Source organism: Gambusia affinis, linkage group LG14, assembly GCF_019740435.1.
Source record: "Gambusia affinis linkage group LG14, SWU_Gaff_1.0, whole genome shotgun sequence".
Taxonomy (NCBI): Eukaryota; Metazoa; Chordata; class Actinopteri; order Cyprinodontiformes; family Poeciliidae; genus Gambusia; species Gambusia affinis.
In genome coordinates this window covers 27,025,682-27,039,734 of record NC_057881.1, presented here as the reverse complement: position 1 = coordinate 27,039,734, position 14,053 = coordinate 27,025,682, and the positions used below count along the sequence as shown (strand labels likewise).

Here is a 14,053-nt window from a genome sequence, read left to right as displayed (position 1 = left end):
CCCTGGTCCTCAAGGCACACTGCCCTGCATGTTTAAGGTATTTCCTTGCTTCAGTGCAGCTGATTTCAATTGATGACTGATTAACAGGCGTTTGTTGAACTGCAATCAGTTGAATCAGGCCCATTAAAGCAGGGAAACCTCTAAAACATGTAGGACAGTGTGCCTTGAGGACCAGGGTTGGGAAACACTGGTCTAGGGGACTAGAAAATGAATCTAGCAGTCCTGCAAACTAAACATAATTAAACTAGAGTAACTAAAAATAATTAGACAAGAAATAAACCTATAGATGAAATATAGATCATAGAAGGTCAATCTATTTGTAACATTGGCAGAAGTGTAATAGCAGATTTTTTGTTCCTGCAACAATTAACCTCTTACACCCTAAGCGAGCCGAGGTCACATGGCAGCTGGACCCACCGGTGGGTCCGTCGGGTTCTAGAGGTTAAATATTTTCATTCACTGAAATTGCTTTAGTAAAAGTCCGTAATGATCTGTTAATGGCTGCTGATGAGGGAAAATAGTCAGTGCTGGTTTTAGAAGATCTCAGTGCAGCCTTTGATCCTGTCCACCATGCAATCCTGTTAAACAGGCTAAAGGTCCCGACTGGCATCTCTGGCTTAGCTTTGGACTGGCTCCCATCATATTTACATTCTGCATTTAGACTGACAGGTTTTCCTCTGACTATGCCTCCCCTTCATTTTATTAAGGGCGACTGTGGCTGTATGGTAGAGTAGTTGTCTTGCAATCGGAAGGTTGTAGGTTCAATTCCAGCTTCCTCCTGCCACATGTCTATGTGCCTCTGGGCAAGGCACTTAACCCCTAATTGCCTATCAATCTGTGTATTGGTGTACAAATGTGTGTGTGAATGTGACTCTAGTGTAAAGTGCTTTGAGTGGTCAAAATGACTGGAAAAGCTCCATCTAAGTTCAGTCCATTTAACTTGTGGGGTGCCACAAGGTTCAGTTTTGGGTCCACTTTTCTATTCCTTTTATAATAGTCCACTTGCTGGCATTATTTAGTCCTATTCAGATATCTCCTATCACATTTACGTGGACAACATTCAATTGTGTTTTTCATTTAGACCACATCAACTGGACAGGTTGGCTATCCTTGTCCACTGTTTGTCCTGTATCAGTGACTGGCTCTCCAGTAACTTTCTGGTTCTAAACACCAGTAAGACAGAAACTATGATTATTGCTCCCAGTCACTTCCATCAAGATATCAGTCAAACAACTGCATCCTTCTGCCTGCTAGTGAAATCAAAAGTAAAAAATTGAGGTGTCACATTTGATTGATCGTTAGGCTTCACTCACACATTAAGGCACATTCTTTCGTTTAAGAAACATTTCTAAAATTAGACAAATGGTCTCCAGAATTGACCTAGAGAAAATCATTTATGCTTTCATGTCATCTCATCTGGACTACTGTAATGCCCTTTTAACTGCCTGGATAAATCCTCAATTTCACGTTTGCAGTCAATACAAAACGCAGCAGCCAGACTTCTCACCAAATCCAGTAAATTATGTCATCACTCCTCTTCTAACTAGTTGGCTCAGTTGATTTTAGAATTTTGTTCTTGTGCTGACCTACAGACCATTACATGGCCAGGCTCCTGATTATCTTTGTCATCTGTTAACTAAACATTCTGCTGCTCTTGGTCTTCGTTCTCAAACTCTGAATTTCTTGGTTGTTCCAGGAACACGGTTAAAACCTAAAGGGGACCGGCCTTTCAGCTGGTGGCCCCCATGGCTGTGGAAAAGCTGGCCCTTGCAGCTCCAGTTTGCTGACTCTGTAGAAGGTTTTAAAAAGCAGCTGAAAGCATTTTCCCCAGGTTTTTATCTCTTGATTTTATTGTGCTTCTTATGTTGGCTTTATGTTTTGTATGGTTTTAAGGTTGATTTCTATTGTAAAGCGCTTTGTGATTTTATGTCTGTGAAAAGCCCTTTATAAATTAACTTTACTTAGGAAGAGAATGTGCTTTGGATCTACAATGATCCAAAGCCCCTTTAAAGAGGCTTTGCATATTTTCATTATTTAAAGAAAGGCAACTGCTTTACAAATTTATTTTGGGTTTGACTGAAGAAAAAAGAGAAAAATATAGTCTTAGATTCTGTATAGTCGGGAAAACTATGTAATACTGGCAAATAATGGTTATCAGCCATAACAGCAATATTATTATAAGATGTTGAAATTGCCGCAAATCTTTATATCTGTACATCTCTACATCTTTGTTTATATTAGTTGACCATCTTTACTAAATGTTTGTATTTAAAACAATTTAGGAAACAACATGTCAATGTTAACTAACTGCAAACTTTATTTCCACCACAAACAAGTCATACATGAAAAGTAGAGTTTGTTGAGTCTGGTTGACAACAATCTTGAACTTGGAACAATTCTGTCAGGAGTCTTCCTTCTCTTGATACCTAAAACATAAAGATAGAAACTGAGGAAATTCATCACAGCTGTATAGAAATGTAAAGGTCTTTTGAAGTCACCTGCAGTTTACACAGGTGAAGAACACAGTTTGTCCTTCATCTGCAGATCTCATCTGCCTAGTGTGGTAAATCATCCCTTCTTTATTGCAGCGACCACATCGTCTGTCAATCTGGAAGATAGCAGAACATCTCATTATTAACGATCTCCAACCGTTAGCACCACAAGGAGCTCTATGAACAGGCTGGTCTTACCACGGGTCCCTTCAGCTCTGAGCCATCATCATCCTTTAGAGCCACTAATGACTGCTGCTCAGGGTTAAACACCACAGTTGAACACACTTCCAGGCCAGAGAAGTCTGGGTAATGAACACAAGGAAGCAAAATCAAGTCTATTTCTCTCTCTCTCTTTCTATATGTATAGATCTATCTATATAGATCTATATATATATAGAGAGAGAGAGACGGATGTATGGATAGATAGAATGTAGTTGGTCAGAATCAGGAGGACAGTACCTGTTACAGGGATGCTGAAGGAGCAGCGAGGGCATCGGACTGTGTCAGATATTCCGGGGAGCGGGAGAACATTCCCGCATTCTTGACAGAAGTTTGGGTCACCAGCAGAACGAGACATGTCTTTCTTTGGAAAGGCAATGCAAGTAACTGTTTCCATTAATCTACGGAACAGAAGCAGAGCTCTGGGTTTACAGAACAGGAGAACGTTTGTTCAGTCACAAGAAGGCCAACGTTTCCAGAAAACACAACTTAACAGCTGAGATTCAAGTTATGTTCTGCTGTTGAACCACTGAAAGTATTCTACTGCTACAACTACTGCTACTGTATTTTATTAGCGGATGGCAAACCAACTTAAAGTGCATTTACCACCACCTACCGGACTGCAGTGTGATCATAAATGATGGTCTGAGGGAATTTATCAAAACATACATCAAACGTGTGTGTGAGCGTCTGCATACATATGTTTAATGTTTAATACGATTAAACAACCGTTTTTTTTTTTTTATTTAACTGATTTCGAATAGATTTTGACACATCTAATAGATTGATTATAGAAAATACTTTTCTTCTCTGTTTAACCGACTTTAAATGCTGACGTTCCTCTAAATATTTATTACATTCTAATAAGACATGTTCCACTGTTTAACTGATCGACAATAATTACAGATCGCCGTTTCGTTTCCCAATCCGAAAAAAAAACACCGGAAAATGTCTGCTAATCTAATGTTATGGTACCGTTCGTGGTACATTTTCATTCAGACTGAAGTTTGCAACATTATCTCTTTAGGAGATGTATAACACGAGAAGGTGACAGGTGTTCTCTCTGTGACTTTGCTATAAATTTGTAAAACTTACCTTTTACACTCAGCAGCCACGCACAATCAGAAGTTTTTGTTTTCACATGCCGGACGTCTTCTTCTTCGGCGTTTAATACCGGCTGGCATCCCTTACTTATCGCATTACTGCCCTCTTCTGGTTTGCAATATTGCAGTTACTCTAAAGTTTTTCCCATCTTTAACTGGCCTAAAGTGTCACATAAATAAGAAAATTTACTTGAAATTTACAAATTAAAAAAGTATGATATATAGTTAGAGTTTTACAGCTTCTTTTTAAGAACTAATGCACAAAATGATAAAGTTATATCTGAAGTATAGTTTTAGATTCATGGAATTGAAATGTATTCATTCAAAAAATAATAATTACATCTAGGAAATATATATATATTTAATTAATCCAAGAGCACCAATCATAATACCTTTTTAAAGAGTCCTGAGACATGAGGAAACCTGACATTAAGGAAATTAGATAAGTGATCAGAGTATTTCTGTAGATGACAAAAGTCGGATTTATGCTGGAAGTCTGAAGAGTACATAGTGAAAAGGAATAGTGAGAGTACAGTTCCCTGTGGTGCTCCTGTGTTGCCGACCACCTGGTTAGACACTCAGTCCTTCAGTCTCACAAACTGTGGTCTGTTTGTTAGGTAGTCATATATAGATCGAGGCGATTGTTGAGGCCTTCTCTTGTGTCTTCTGGAGTTTCTCACAGAGCAGATCAGGCTGCATTGTGTTAGATACACTGGAGAAATCAAAGAGCATGATCTTCATGGTGCTGCCTGCTTTGTCCAGATGACAGTGAGGTTTGCTGAAGAAGGTGTATGATGGCATCATCAACTCCAATTTGATAAGCAAACTGCAGGGGGTCCTTATACAGCTTGAAAATTTGAGAACCACCCAAACATGGTCATTGTTTTCTAAAGAAAAATTATAATAAGCATGTGAAATGAACATCCAAATCTCAAATTGTAAAGCAGACCTTCCAAATAAGGGAAACAAAGAAAAAAATATATATGTTTTTTTATTTATTTTATCTGTCAGAAAACAGAAAATCTGCCAAGTGCAAAAGTATGTGAACTCTTCCAGTTAAACCTTGTGGCAGCTCCTGTTGCAGCCATTACTTCAACTAGACGTCTTCTGTAACCACAAACGAGTGTCTCACATCTGCTTTTTGGGATTTTTGTCCACTGCTTGCAGAACGCTACCAGTTGAGTGAGGTTAGAGGGGCATCTGGCATGTACTGCCCCTTTCAGATCTTGACACAGCATTTCTATAGGATTGAAATCTGGACTTTGACTGGGCCAATCCAGAGTGCCAATCTTCTTTCTCTTAAGCCATTCTTTGGTATTTTTGCTGGAATGCTTTGGGTCGTTGTCTTGTTGCATAATCCATTTCCATCCCAGCTTCAACTCCCTGACTGATGGCAGGAGATTCTGGTCAACAATTTGTTGATATTCCTGGGAATTGATGGTTCCCTGTATTATATGGAGTCGTCCAGGTCCGGAGGCAGAAAAGCAGGACCAGACTTTCACAGTTCCACCACCATGCGTCACTGTTGGGAGGAGGGTCTTCTCTTTAATGTTTACTTTTATCCAAACATGGCGCCTGTGATTGTAGCCAAGTAATTCAATTTTGGACTCATCCGTCCAGAGAATGGACTTTCAGAAAGCCTCTGGTTTGTCCAAGTGCTCTTTGGCAAATTTTAAACGTGCAGATTTGTTCTTTCTTGAGAGCAGAGGCTTCCTTCTAGCAACTCTCCCATGAATGTCATGTCTATTGATATTTCACCTGATCGTAGGTGCATGCACATTTACCCCAGACGCTGACAGAGAGTCTGCAACTCTTTGAAGGTGATGCGTGGGTTGGCCTTTACCTGCATTATTATTTTTCTGGTGCTTCTTTGTGTAAGTTTTGATGGCCGTCCACTTCTGGGCAAAGAAGCGGCAGAGTGCCCTCCATTTGTAAATGATTTGTCTCACAGTTGATGGATGAAGCTGGAATCTTTTGGCGATGATCTTATAGCTTTCCCCAGACCGATGGGCGGTCACCGCCTTCTTCCTGATGTCCTCAGATGTCTCCTTTTCTCTCAGCATTGTTGATCTGGTCTTTATGCCTTGACACAACAGTGGTTTGGTTGGTTTCCTCCCCTTTTAACCAGTGCACCTCAAAACCTTTCTCAAAGATGTCTCATTTGATTGGTCTGCTTAACTGATTACTCGAGCACTCAAATGTGTATCACCTGAGTCTTTTACCTGATTGTCTTTACCAGTGGAGCTGTGGTTGATTAATTTTTGCAGATGCTCTGATTCCAAGTTTCATTTAGTCTGCTTGCAATTCACACATTTCCCTCAAAATAAGCAAAAGGAATCAATGAACATAAACCTGACATCTCGTATACAAAAACTGGTAATGAGAAAATAAGAGAATTATGGTTAAAAAAATGAAAAATCTAAACTACTCAACTAGTTCACAAACTTTCAAGCAGCACTGTGTGTGCTGGTCTGCTTATTAGGGTGGAACATAATTTGTTTGATTGATGCAATGATATGTCACAGGAAAAATATCAGTACAGAAAACATCCTAAAGTAAAATTCCTTAGCTTTTGGCAAATGGTGGGATAGAGGCCGATTATCAGTGCTGACTTATCCTACATCCAGGACTTGTACAGGTCAAAGTTCAGGAAAAGGGGCAACTGAAATCACTGCAGACCCCACACATCCTGGACACAAACAGTTCAGGCTTCTGCCTTCATTTTAGAGCTGGAGATTACTATTTATAGAAACCAGCCTTGACCAACAGAGTTTCTTCTCCCCAGCTGGTTCTCTGAGCACACACACAGAACGGGACTGTCTCCTGCAACCTTTAATTATCTCTCTGCTTCAGCAGCCCATTAGCAAAGCTCTGCAGAATAATACTAGTATACTAGTAATACTAGTGAAGCAGTTTCATCATTTAATATAGAACAAGGGACTTATTAAAATGTTTGTAGGAGCAGATTATGACTTTCTGTATTCCAAATGTTCGGGTCACATGATCTGTCAGCTGTCTATTTAGGTAGTACCTGGTGTTAATGAGGGCAGGTGTGTTCCACCCGAAAGGGGGAAACAGTTTTGACCGCAACACAATAAAACGACGTGATGCAATGATACCGTGAGGGAACTAAATGCTGTGTGGATCACTGAGAATATGTATGCAACATGTTAGAGGAATGACTTGTACAAAGGAAATAAGTCTATGATTGCCAAGTCAAGATAATAAATGGATTACCTGCAAAAGAAAAAGTGATTGGCGTGTCAACTTTACCCCGGTGTACCACCTCAGGGGCTTCAAGCTTTGGCTTAGCCTCTATAATGTTGCAGGACTCTGGATCTCGAGGAATGCAGCTTGAGACTACTGCTCTAATGTAATCATGTAATTCTCTGAGAAACTGTATCTTTGGGTTTTTTTTATTTACTTAAATACCATAATCATTAAAACGGCAAAGAACAATTTAAAATGTGAAATGAATCTCTATAGAGACCTCTTCACTTTCTGAAACAATTGGCAATAAATATTGCATCTAAACATTATGTATATATAGATGTGCTTGCAAAGGAAGAAATACTCTGCTGCATTTGTTTTTTGGTGTGTTGACATTGAATTGTTTGCACAAGGAACTGATCCTCCCAATCTTTTGTTTAAATTATTTGCCAAGTCACTGGTTAGGACCGTGTGACCTGAAACAGGCAAATTTAGCACTTTTGTGAGCCTTCCTGAACATGTTTGTGAAACAGGATGTAGAAAAGGAAGCAACTAATCAATGAGGAAGCAGAAGTCTCTGCTGACTTTGCAGAACAGAGATGATCTTTTCCACTTCAAGAAACTCGTATATATCCCAATCTTTCTCGGAACGCCTCAAAAAAAGAACAAACAACAACAACAAAAAACAACAACTTAGATTTTCCTGAACTGCCCTTTGTTGTGTATGGCTGCTTGCTATACAAACCCAAGACAGAAGCCAGTCTAACATGTACGGTAAAGACACACTGCTCTGAATTGAAGCCTTATGCATACATTGAATAACTTCACTTGTAGCTGCTGTAACAAAAACAATTTCCCCACATGGGATTAATAGAGCATCTATCTGTCTGCCTGCCGTCTCCCTTTATGCTCCACATCCATTAGGAGGTAATTAGGTACCAGGTGTCCTCAATCCTGGGACAGGCTTCATCGTCCTACACTTGTAATGTGTTTGTAAAAAAGATCAGTGATTTTCTTGGCTACTGCATCTTTCATTCAATGCTGATGTTTCTGAGTCATGGGGTAACAAAAGGGAAAATGTAACTGAACTGTATAAATCAGAAAAGGGATATAAAAAGACATCCAAGGAACTGAGAATACCAATCAGCAGTGTTCAAATTCTATTTAAGAAGTGAACAGCTTCAAGAGGAAAAGAAAAACCCACAAATAACTTCAGCTGAAATAAAGGATTCACTGAAAAAAAGTGGTGTAGCCATTTCAAGATGCATACTAAGGAGCTACTTGGAAAAAAATTGGTTGCATTGCCGAGTTGCCAGAAGAAAGTCATTGCTATAAAAATGTATCCTGTTTACAATATGCAAAAACACCACAGAGAAAAGCCTCAAGATTTCTGGAGCAAAGTTACTTGGAGTGATGAGACCAAATTAATCTGTTTGACCACAACCATAAAAGTTACAAATGCAAAGGAGTAAACAATGAAAAGTGCACCTACTGTGAAGAATGGTAGTGGACCTCTGATGGTTTGGGAATGTGAGAGCTACTAAGGTACAGGAAATACAATCAAAAATTATAGTAGAAATGTCATTAGAAAATACTGGAAGAAAATTTGCACTCAGGAGCCCAGAAGCGGCACATTGAATGTACATGGAAGTTCCAACACATTTATGTGTAGGAATGACAATGACCCAAAACACAAGGCCAAGTTGACTTGTAACCGGCTACAGAAGAACAAAGTGAAGGTTCTGGAAAGGCCATCTCAGTCTTCTGACCTCAACATCATTGAGCCACTCTGGGGAGAGCTCAACATTGCAGTATAATCTAATCCATTCTGCTCTGCCTTCTCAAATCTCCAATCCATCGTGGCAGATGGCTGCTTGTACTAAGCCAGATTCTGGTTCTGGTGGAGGTTTCTTCATAGGCATAACTTTCTGAAGGACTGGTGTGGACACGCCTACACCTGTTTCGGCCTGACAGAGACAGTTCCCACCAATATTTATTACACCTTTCTACCTTAATATGCCTGGATCTATTTGTGGACATTGTGCTCAAACATTAACAGCCAGTGAACAAACTTTTTAAAATTCCTATGTAAAATGTAAATGGCAAGTCCACTCAGTGATCTATATCAGTGACTTAATGTGTGCAGCAGTGCACCACATGCACTATTACTTTGGGAATATTGGCAACCTGGAAAATGGCACAAACAAAGAATCTGAAAAAGAGACACAATGTTTTACTATTAACTGTCAACGCTATGACAGCAAGGTAAGGTCCAAAGGATCCACATTTCACAGGTCAGTAAAAAGTTTTAACTTAAAAAAATGTCTAAAGAAAGTGGGGAGAAGACTAACTACTCCTCAGTGGCTTAACTACTTTGACAACCTTAATATCTACTTGTGCCGAGCAGTTCAGTGTGTTTCAGTTCAGTTAACACAAAAACAAGGCGACCCACACATCTACTTTCTGCCATTTTATCATTGGAGCAGGTGTTTCTTAGATAATCAACCATTGCTAGTGTTCAGGCTATCACTTATTAGTGATCACAAAAATAAACATCAAGCCTGAAAATTCAAAAAACATGAAACTGTAAAGGAGTGAATGTTTTTTTGTGTGTGTGTTTTTACGTACTTTTGGTGTGGGAAAAGTTTTTGTGTTTTTTAATGTTAATTTCTGACACACTTGAACACAATCTCTACTCTGTGGGCACCTGGATCTGTTGTGTGTCGGTTGCCATGGCAACGGGTCTGCGTGTGACAGCTGACATACACTAAGAGGAAAAAAAAAGAGAAAACAACTGGTTTTAAGTTGTTTTCAAACTGTTTTTCTACAGGGGTTTTCTCCTGGTCAACTTGTATCATTTATTCAGATATGTGGTCATATTCAAAGCAATCCTCAAATAGGATGAAACATTACACCCTTGGGGTTCTTTCTGTTAAAGGAGGGAGTTTCCTTCCCACTGTCACACCATGCATGCTCGGTATGAGGGATTGCTGTAAAGTCAGCCATACATTGCAGGTGACTGTCTACATCAGGGGTCTCAAAAGCCAGTACTCCAGTCGCTGTCCTGCAGTTTTTAGATGTGCCACAGGTACAAAGCATCCATCCATCCATCCATCCATTTTCTTCCGCTTATCCGGGGTGGGGTCGCGGGGGTAGCAGCTTCAGAAGGGAGGCCCAGACTTCCCTCTCCCCAGCCACTTCCTCCAGCTCCTCCGGAGGAATCCCAAGGCGTTCCCAGGCCAGCTGAGAGACATAGTCCCTCCAGCGTGTCCTGGGTCTTCCCCGGGGCCTCCTCCCGGTGGGACGTGCCCAGAAATCCTCACCAGGGAGGCGTCCAGGAGGCATCCTGACCAGATGCCCGAGCCACCTCAACTGGCCCCTCTCGATGGGAAGGAGCAGCGGCTCTACTCTGAATCCCTCCCGGATGACTGAGCTTCTCACCCTATCTCTAAGGGAGAGCCCAGACACCCTACGGAGAAAACCCGTTTCAGCCGTTCTCGTTCTTTCGGTCATGACCCAAAGCTCATGACTATAGATGAGGGTGGGAAAGTAGATCGACCGGTAAATTGAGAGCTTCGCTTTTTGGCTCAGCTCTCTCTTCACCACGATGGACCGGTACAGCGCCCGCTTGACGGCAGACGCTGCGCCAATCCGCCTGTTGATCTCCCGCTCCCTTCTTCCCTCATTCGTGAACAAGATCCCGAGATACTTGAACTCCTCCACTTGGGGCAGGACACCCCCCCTGACCCGGAGAAGGCACTCTACCCTTTTCCGGCTCAAGACCATGGCCTCGGATTTGGAGGCACTAATCCTCATCCCAGCCGCTTCACACTCGGCTGCAAACCGCTCCAGCGAGAGCTGAAGATCACGTCCCGATGAAGCCAAAAGGACCACATCATCCGCAAAAAGCAGAGATGCAATTCTAAGGCCACCAAAACGGATCCCCTCAACACCTTGGCTGCACCTAGAAATTCTGTCCATAAAAGTAATGAACAGAATCAGTGACAAAGGGCAGCCCTGGCGGAGTCCAACTCTCACCGGAAACGAGCCCGACTTACTGCCGACATTGCGGACCAGACTCTGACACCGGTCATACAGGGACCTGACAGCCCGTATAAAGGAACCCGGTACCCCATACTCCCGGAGAACCCCCCACAAAGCTCCCCAAGGGACACGGTCGAACGCCTTCTCCAAGTCCACAAAAGACATGTAGACTGGTTGGGCGAACTCCCAGAACCCTCCAGGACCCTGCTGAGGGTGTAGAGCTGATCCAGTGTTCCACGACCAGGACGAAAACCACACTGCTCTTCCTGAATTTGAGGCCCCCTGTCATTGGAGCACACCCTCCGGTCCCCCTTTTTGAACAGGGGGATCACCACCCCGGTCTGCCAATCCAGGGGAACTGCCCCCGATGTATATGCGATATTGAAGAGTCGCGTTAGCCAACGCAACACTACAACATCCAGAGCCTTAAGGAACTCTGGGTGGATCTCATCCACCCCCAGGGCCCTGCCCCTGAGGAGCTTTTTGACCACCTCGGCGACCTCGACCCCAGAGATTGGAGAGCCCAACCCAGAGTCCCCAGGCTCAGCTTCCACAATAGAAGGCATGTTGGTGGCATTGAGGAGGTCTTCGAAGTATTCTGCCCACCGGCCCACAACGTCCTGAGTTGAGGTCAGCAGCACACCATCCCCACTATAGACAGTGTTGGTGCTGTACTGCTTCCCCCTCCTAAGACGCCGGATGGTGGACCAGAATCGCCTCGAAGCCGTACGGAAGTCTTTCTCCATGGCCTCTCCAAACTCCTCCCACGCCCAAGTTTTTGCCTCAGCAACCACCCGAGCCGCATGCCGCTTCGCCCGCCGGTACCCATCAGCTGTTTCCGGAGTCCCACAGGCCAAAAAGGCCAGATAGGACTCCTTCAGCCTGACAACTTCCCTCACCGAAGGTGTCCACCAACAGGTTCGAGGGTTGCCGTCACGACAGGCACCAAACTTGCGGCCACAGCTCAGATGAGCCGCCTCGACAATGGAGGCATGGAACACGGTCCACTCAGACTCCATGTCCCCCACCTCCCCGGGACGTGTTCGAAGTTCTGCCGGAGATGGGAGTTAAAGCTCCGTCTCACAGGGGATTACGCCAGACGTTCCCAGCAGACCCTCACAACACGTTTGGGCCTGCCAGGTCTGACTGGCATCCTCCCCCACCAGCGGGGCCAACTCACCACCAGGTAGTGGTCAGTGGACAGCTCCGCAATCTCTGACACTCTTCACCCGAGTGTCCAAGACATACGGCTGCAGATCCGATGAAACAATGACAAAGTCGATCATTGAACTGCGGCCTAGGGTGTCCTGGTGTCAAGTGCACATATGGACACCCTTATGTTTGAACATGGTGTTCGTTATGGACAATCCATGACGAGCACAGAAGTCCAACAACAGAACACCACTCGAGTTCAGATCAGGGGGGCCGTTCCTCCCAGCCACACCCCTCCAGGTCTCACTGTCATTGCCCATGTGAGAGTTGAAGTCCCCCAGCAGAACAAGCGCCAGTCCTCCAGTCGCTGTCCTGCAGTTTTTAGATGTGCCACAGGTACAAAACACTGGAATGAAATGGCATAATTAATGGCATAATAATTTTTTTTTTTTTTTTTTTGTAAAGTGCCTTGAGAGGACATTTGTTGTGAATTGGCGCTGCATGCATAAAACTGAACTGAACTGCAGTTCATGCAACACAGGAGTTTACAGACACTGGAAGCTATTTGCCAAGAAGGGGCAGTTTTACCGTCAAGAGTAAATAAACAACCTCACCCACAACAACCACAAGAGACTCCAAACTGTCATTGATGTTAAAGGGATCAAAACCTGATATGAGGAACTGGGGTATGTCAACTTTTGACCAGGGTCACTTGGGTAGTTTCTGTTATTATGATTTAAAAAGAGTAAATATAGTAAACACAGTTGGATAATAAATGGCTCCATCCAACCACTAACCACGAGTTACTAAACCATTGATAAAAAAAAGAGCAATCTGGACAAATCACTACTTCAAAATTACAGGTCAATCTCCTACCTCCCATTCATCAGCAAAATTATTGAAAAAGTTGTTTTAAAACTTAAGTGACTCCCTGCTAGCTTTGCTCCGACTGCTTGAAAGTGAGCTTCTGCTCATCTGCATTTATGTGGAATAAATCTGATCTTTTGTATATTTATTACCGTGATAACATATGAATATGACAAAAACAGAACATTAAGTTTGGTAATATTAATTAGATGAGACTTCTTCAGTAAGTACACAAATATCAAAATATTTGATTTAATTTATTCTGTAATAAAGTTATAAACAGTTCCGGCAGTGGTTTTTCACATCACTGTACAGAAATGGTACTCTAATAACCCAAAGTTAATTACAGTACAGTGATAATAATCTCCAGTTTGCTGCAGGACAAACATAACATTTGTTGGATTTACATAAAACAGCAAAAATCAGAGTTTAGATGTCATTGTTAAAATTCATCCCATTCCAGGAAATTTTAATTCATGTACATGTACATCCTGACCAGGATGTACATGATCCTGATCACATCATCAGGATGATCTGATCCACCTTGGTTCAGTCTCATGTGCAGTTTTAAGAAATCAATTCAGGACATCCACTTAAAAACTTATTTCCAGCACCTCATTTCATTTATTCATCCAGTGACACTCCTGATCTAATATGGTATTTCATTTCAACAAATAACTCCTAATTGTCCATCTCAGTGGTTTGAAATAGATTTTTACTGCACCAAGAACATCCTGCTGGTCAAGTGAAATACATTTGAAAAAAAAAAATTCTTGTAATTTTTATGGCATAAGTATCCATTCCAGTAGATCTCAACACTGCTGCTTAGGTTACTGCATTAGTGTCCTTTGTGTTCTTTAAGTTTCCCAGCTCCAACACAAACATATTAAAACAAGCTTCTCATCAGATCTTAAAGAAATCTCCTAATCCATCACAAACTGAAGTCATGCTTGTTGAAGCGGGAAA

The 14,053-nt window shown here is 42.2% G+C and overlaps 1 protein-coding gene across 2 annotated transcripts; it reads right to left on the bottom strand.

Annotated features, from left to right (window-relative positions):
• Window positions 1-2,293: 2,293 nt before the first annotated feature.
• Window positions 2,294-3,913, bottom strand: polr1h (RNA polymerase I subunit H). Of its 2 annotated transcripts, none has more exons than XM_044139188.1 (5): window positions 3,807-3,913; window positions 2,952-3,112; window positions 2,691-2,794; window positions 2,499-2,608; window positions 2,294-2,426 (listed from the first exon to the last, which is right to left on the bottom strand). In XM_044139188.1, exons 2-5 carry the CDS (start codon window positions 3,106-3,108, stop codon window positions 2,402-2,404), a joined length of 396 nt encoding a protein of 131 aa, XP_043995123.1. In that variant the 5' UTR covers window positions 3,109-3,112; window positions 3,807-3,913; the 3' UTR covers window positions 2,294-2,401. The 2 variants fall into 2 exon arrangements, with proteins under 2 accessions (XP_043995123.1, XP_043995124.1); XM_044139189.1 differs by having other exon boundaries at window positions 2,952-3,133; window positions 3,807-3,886.
• Window positions 3,914-14,053: the final 10,140 nt, after the last annotated feature.

Excerpts from the sequence above, each read along its gene's own strand:
- polr1h (XM_044139188.1), bottom strand. The coding sequence starts at position 3,108 with ATGGAAACAGTTACTTGCATTGCCTTTCCAAAGAAAGACATGTCTCGT. Across the intron at positions 2,795-2,951 it reads CTTCAGCATCCCTGTAACAG|ACTTCTCTGGCCTGGAAGTG; the intron begins GTACTGTCCTCC and ends TTCATTACCCAG. Across the intron at positions 2,427-2,498 it reads TTCACCTGTGTAAACTGCAG|GTATCAAGAGAAGGAAGACT; the intron begins GTGACTTCAAAA and ends TTTATGTTTTAG.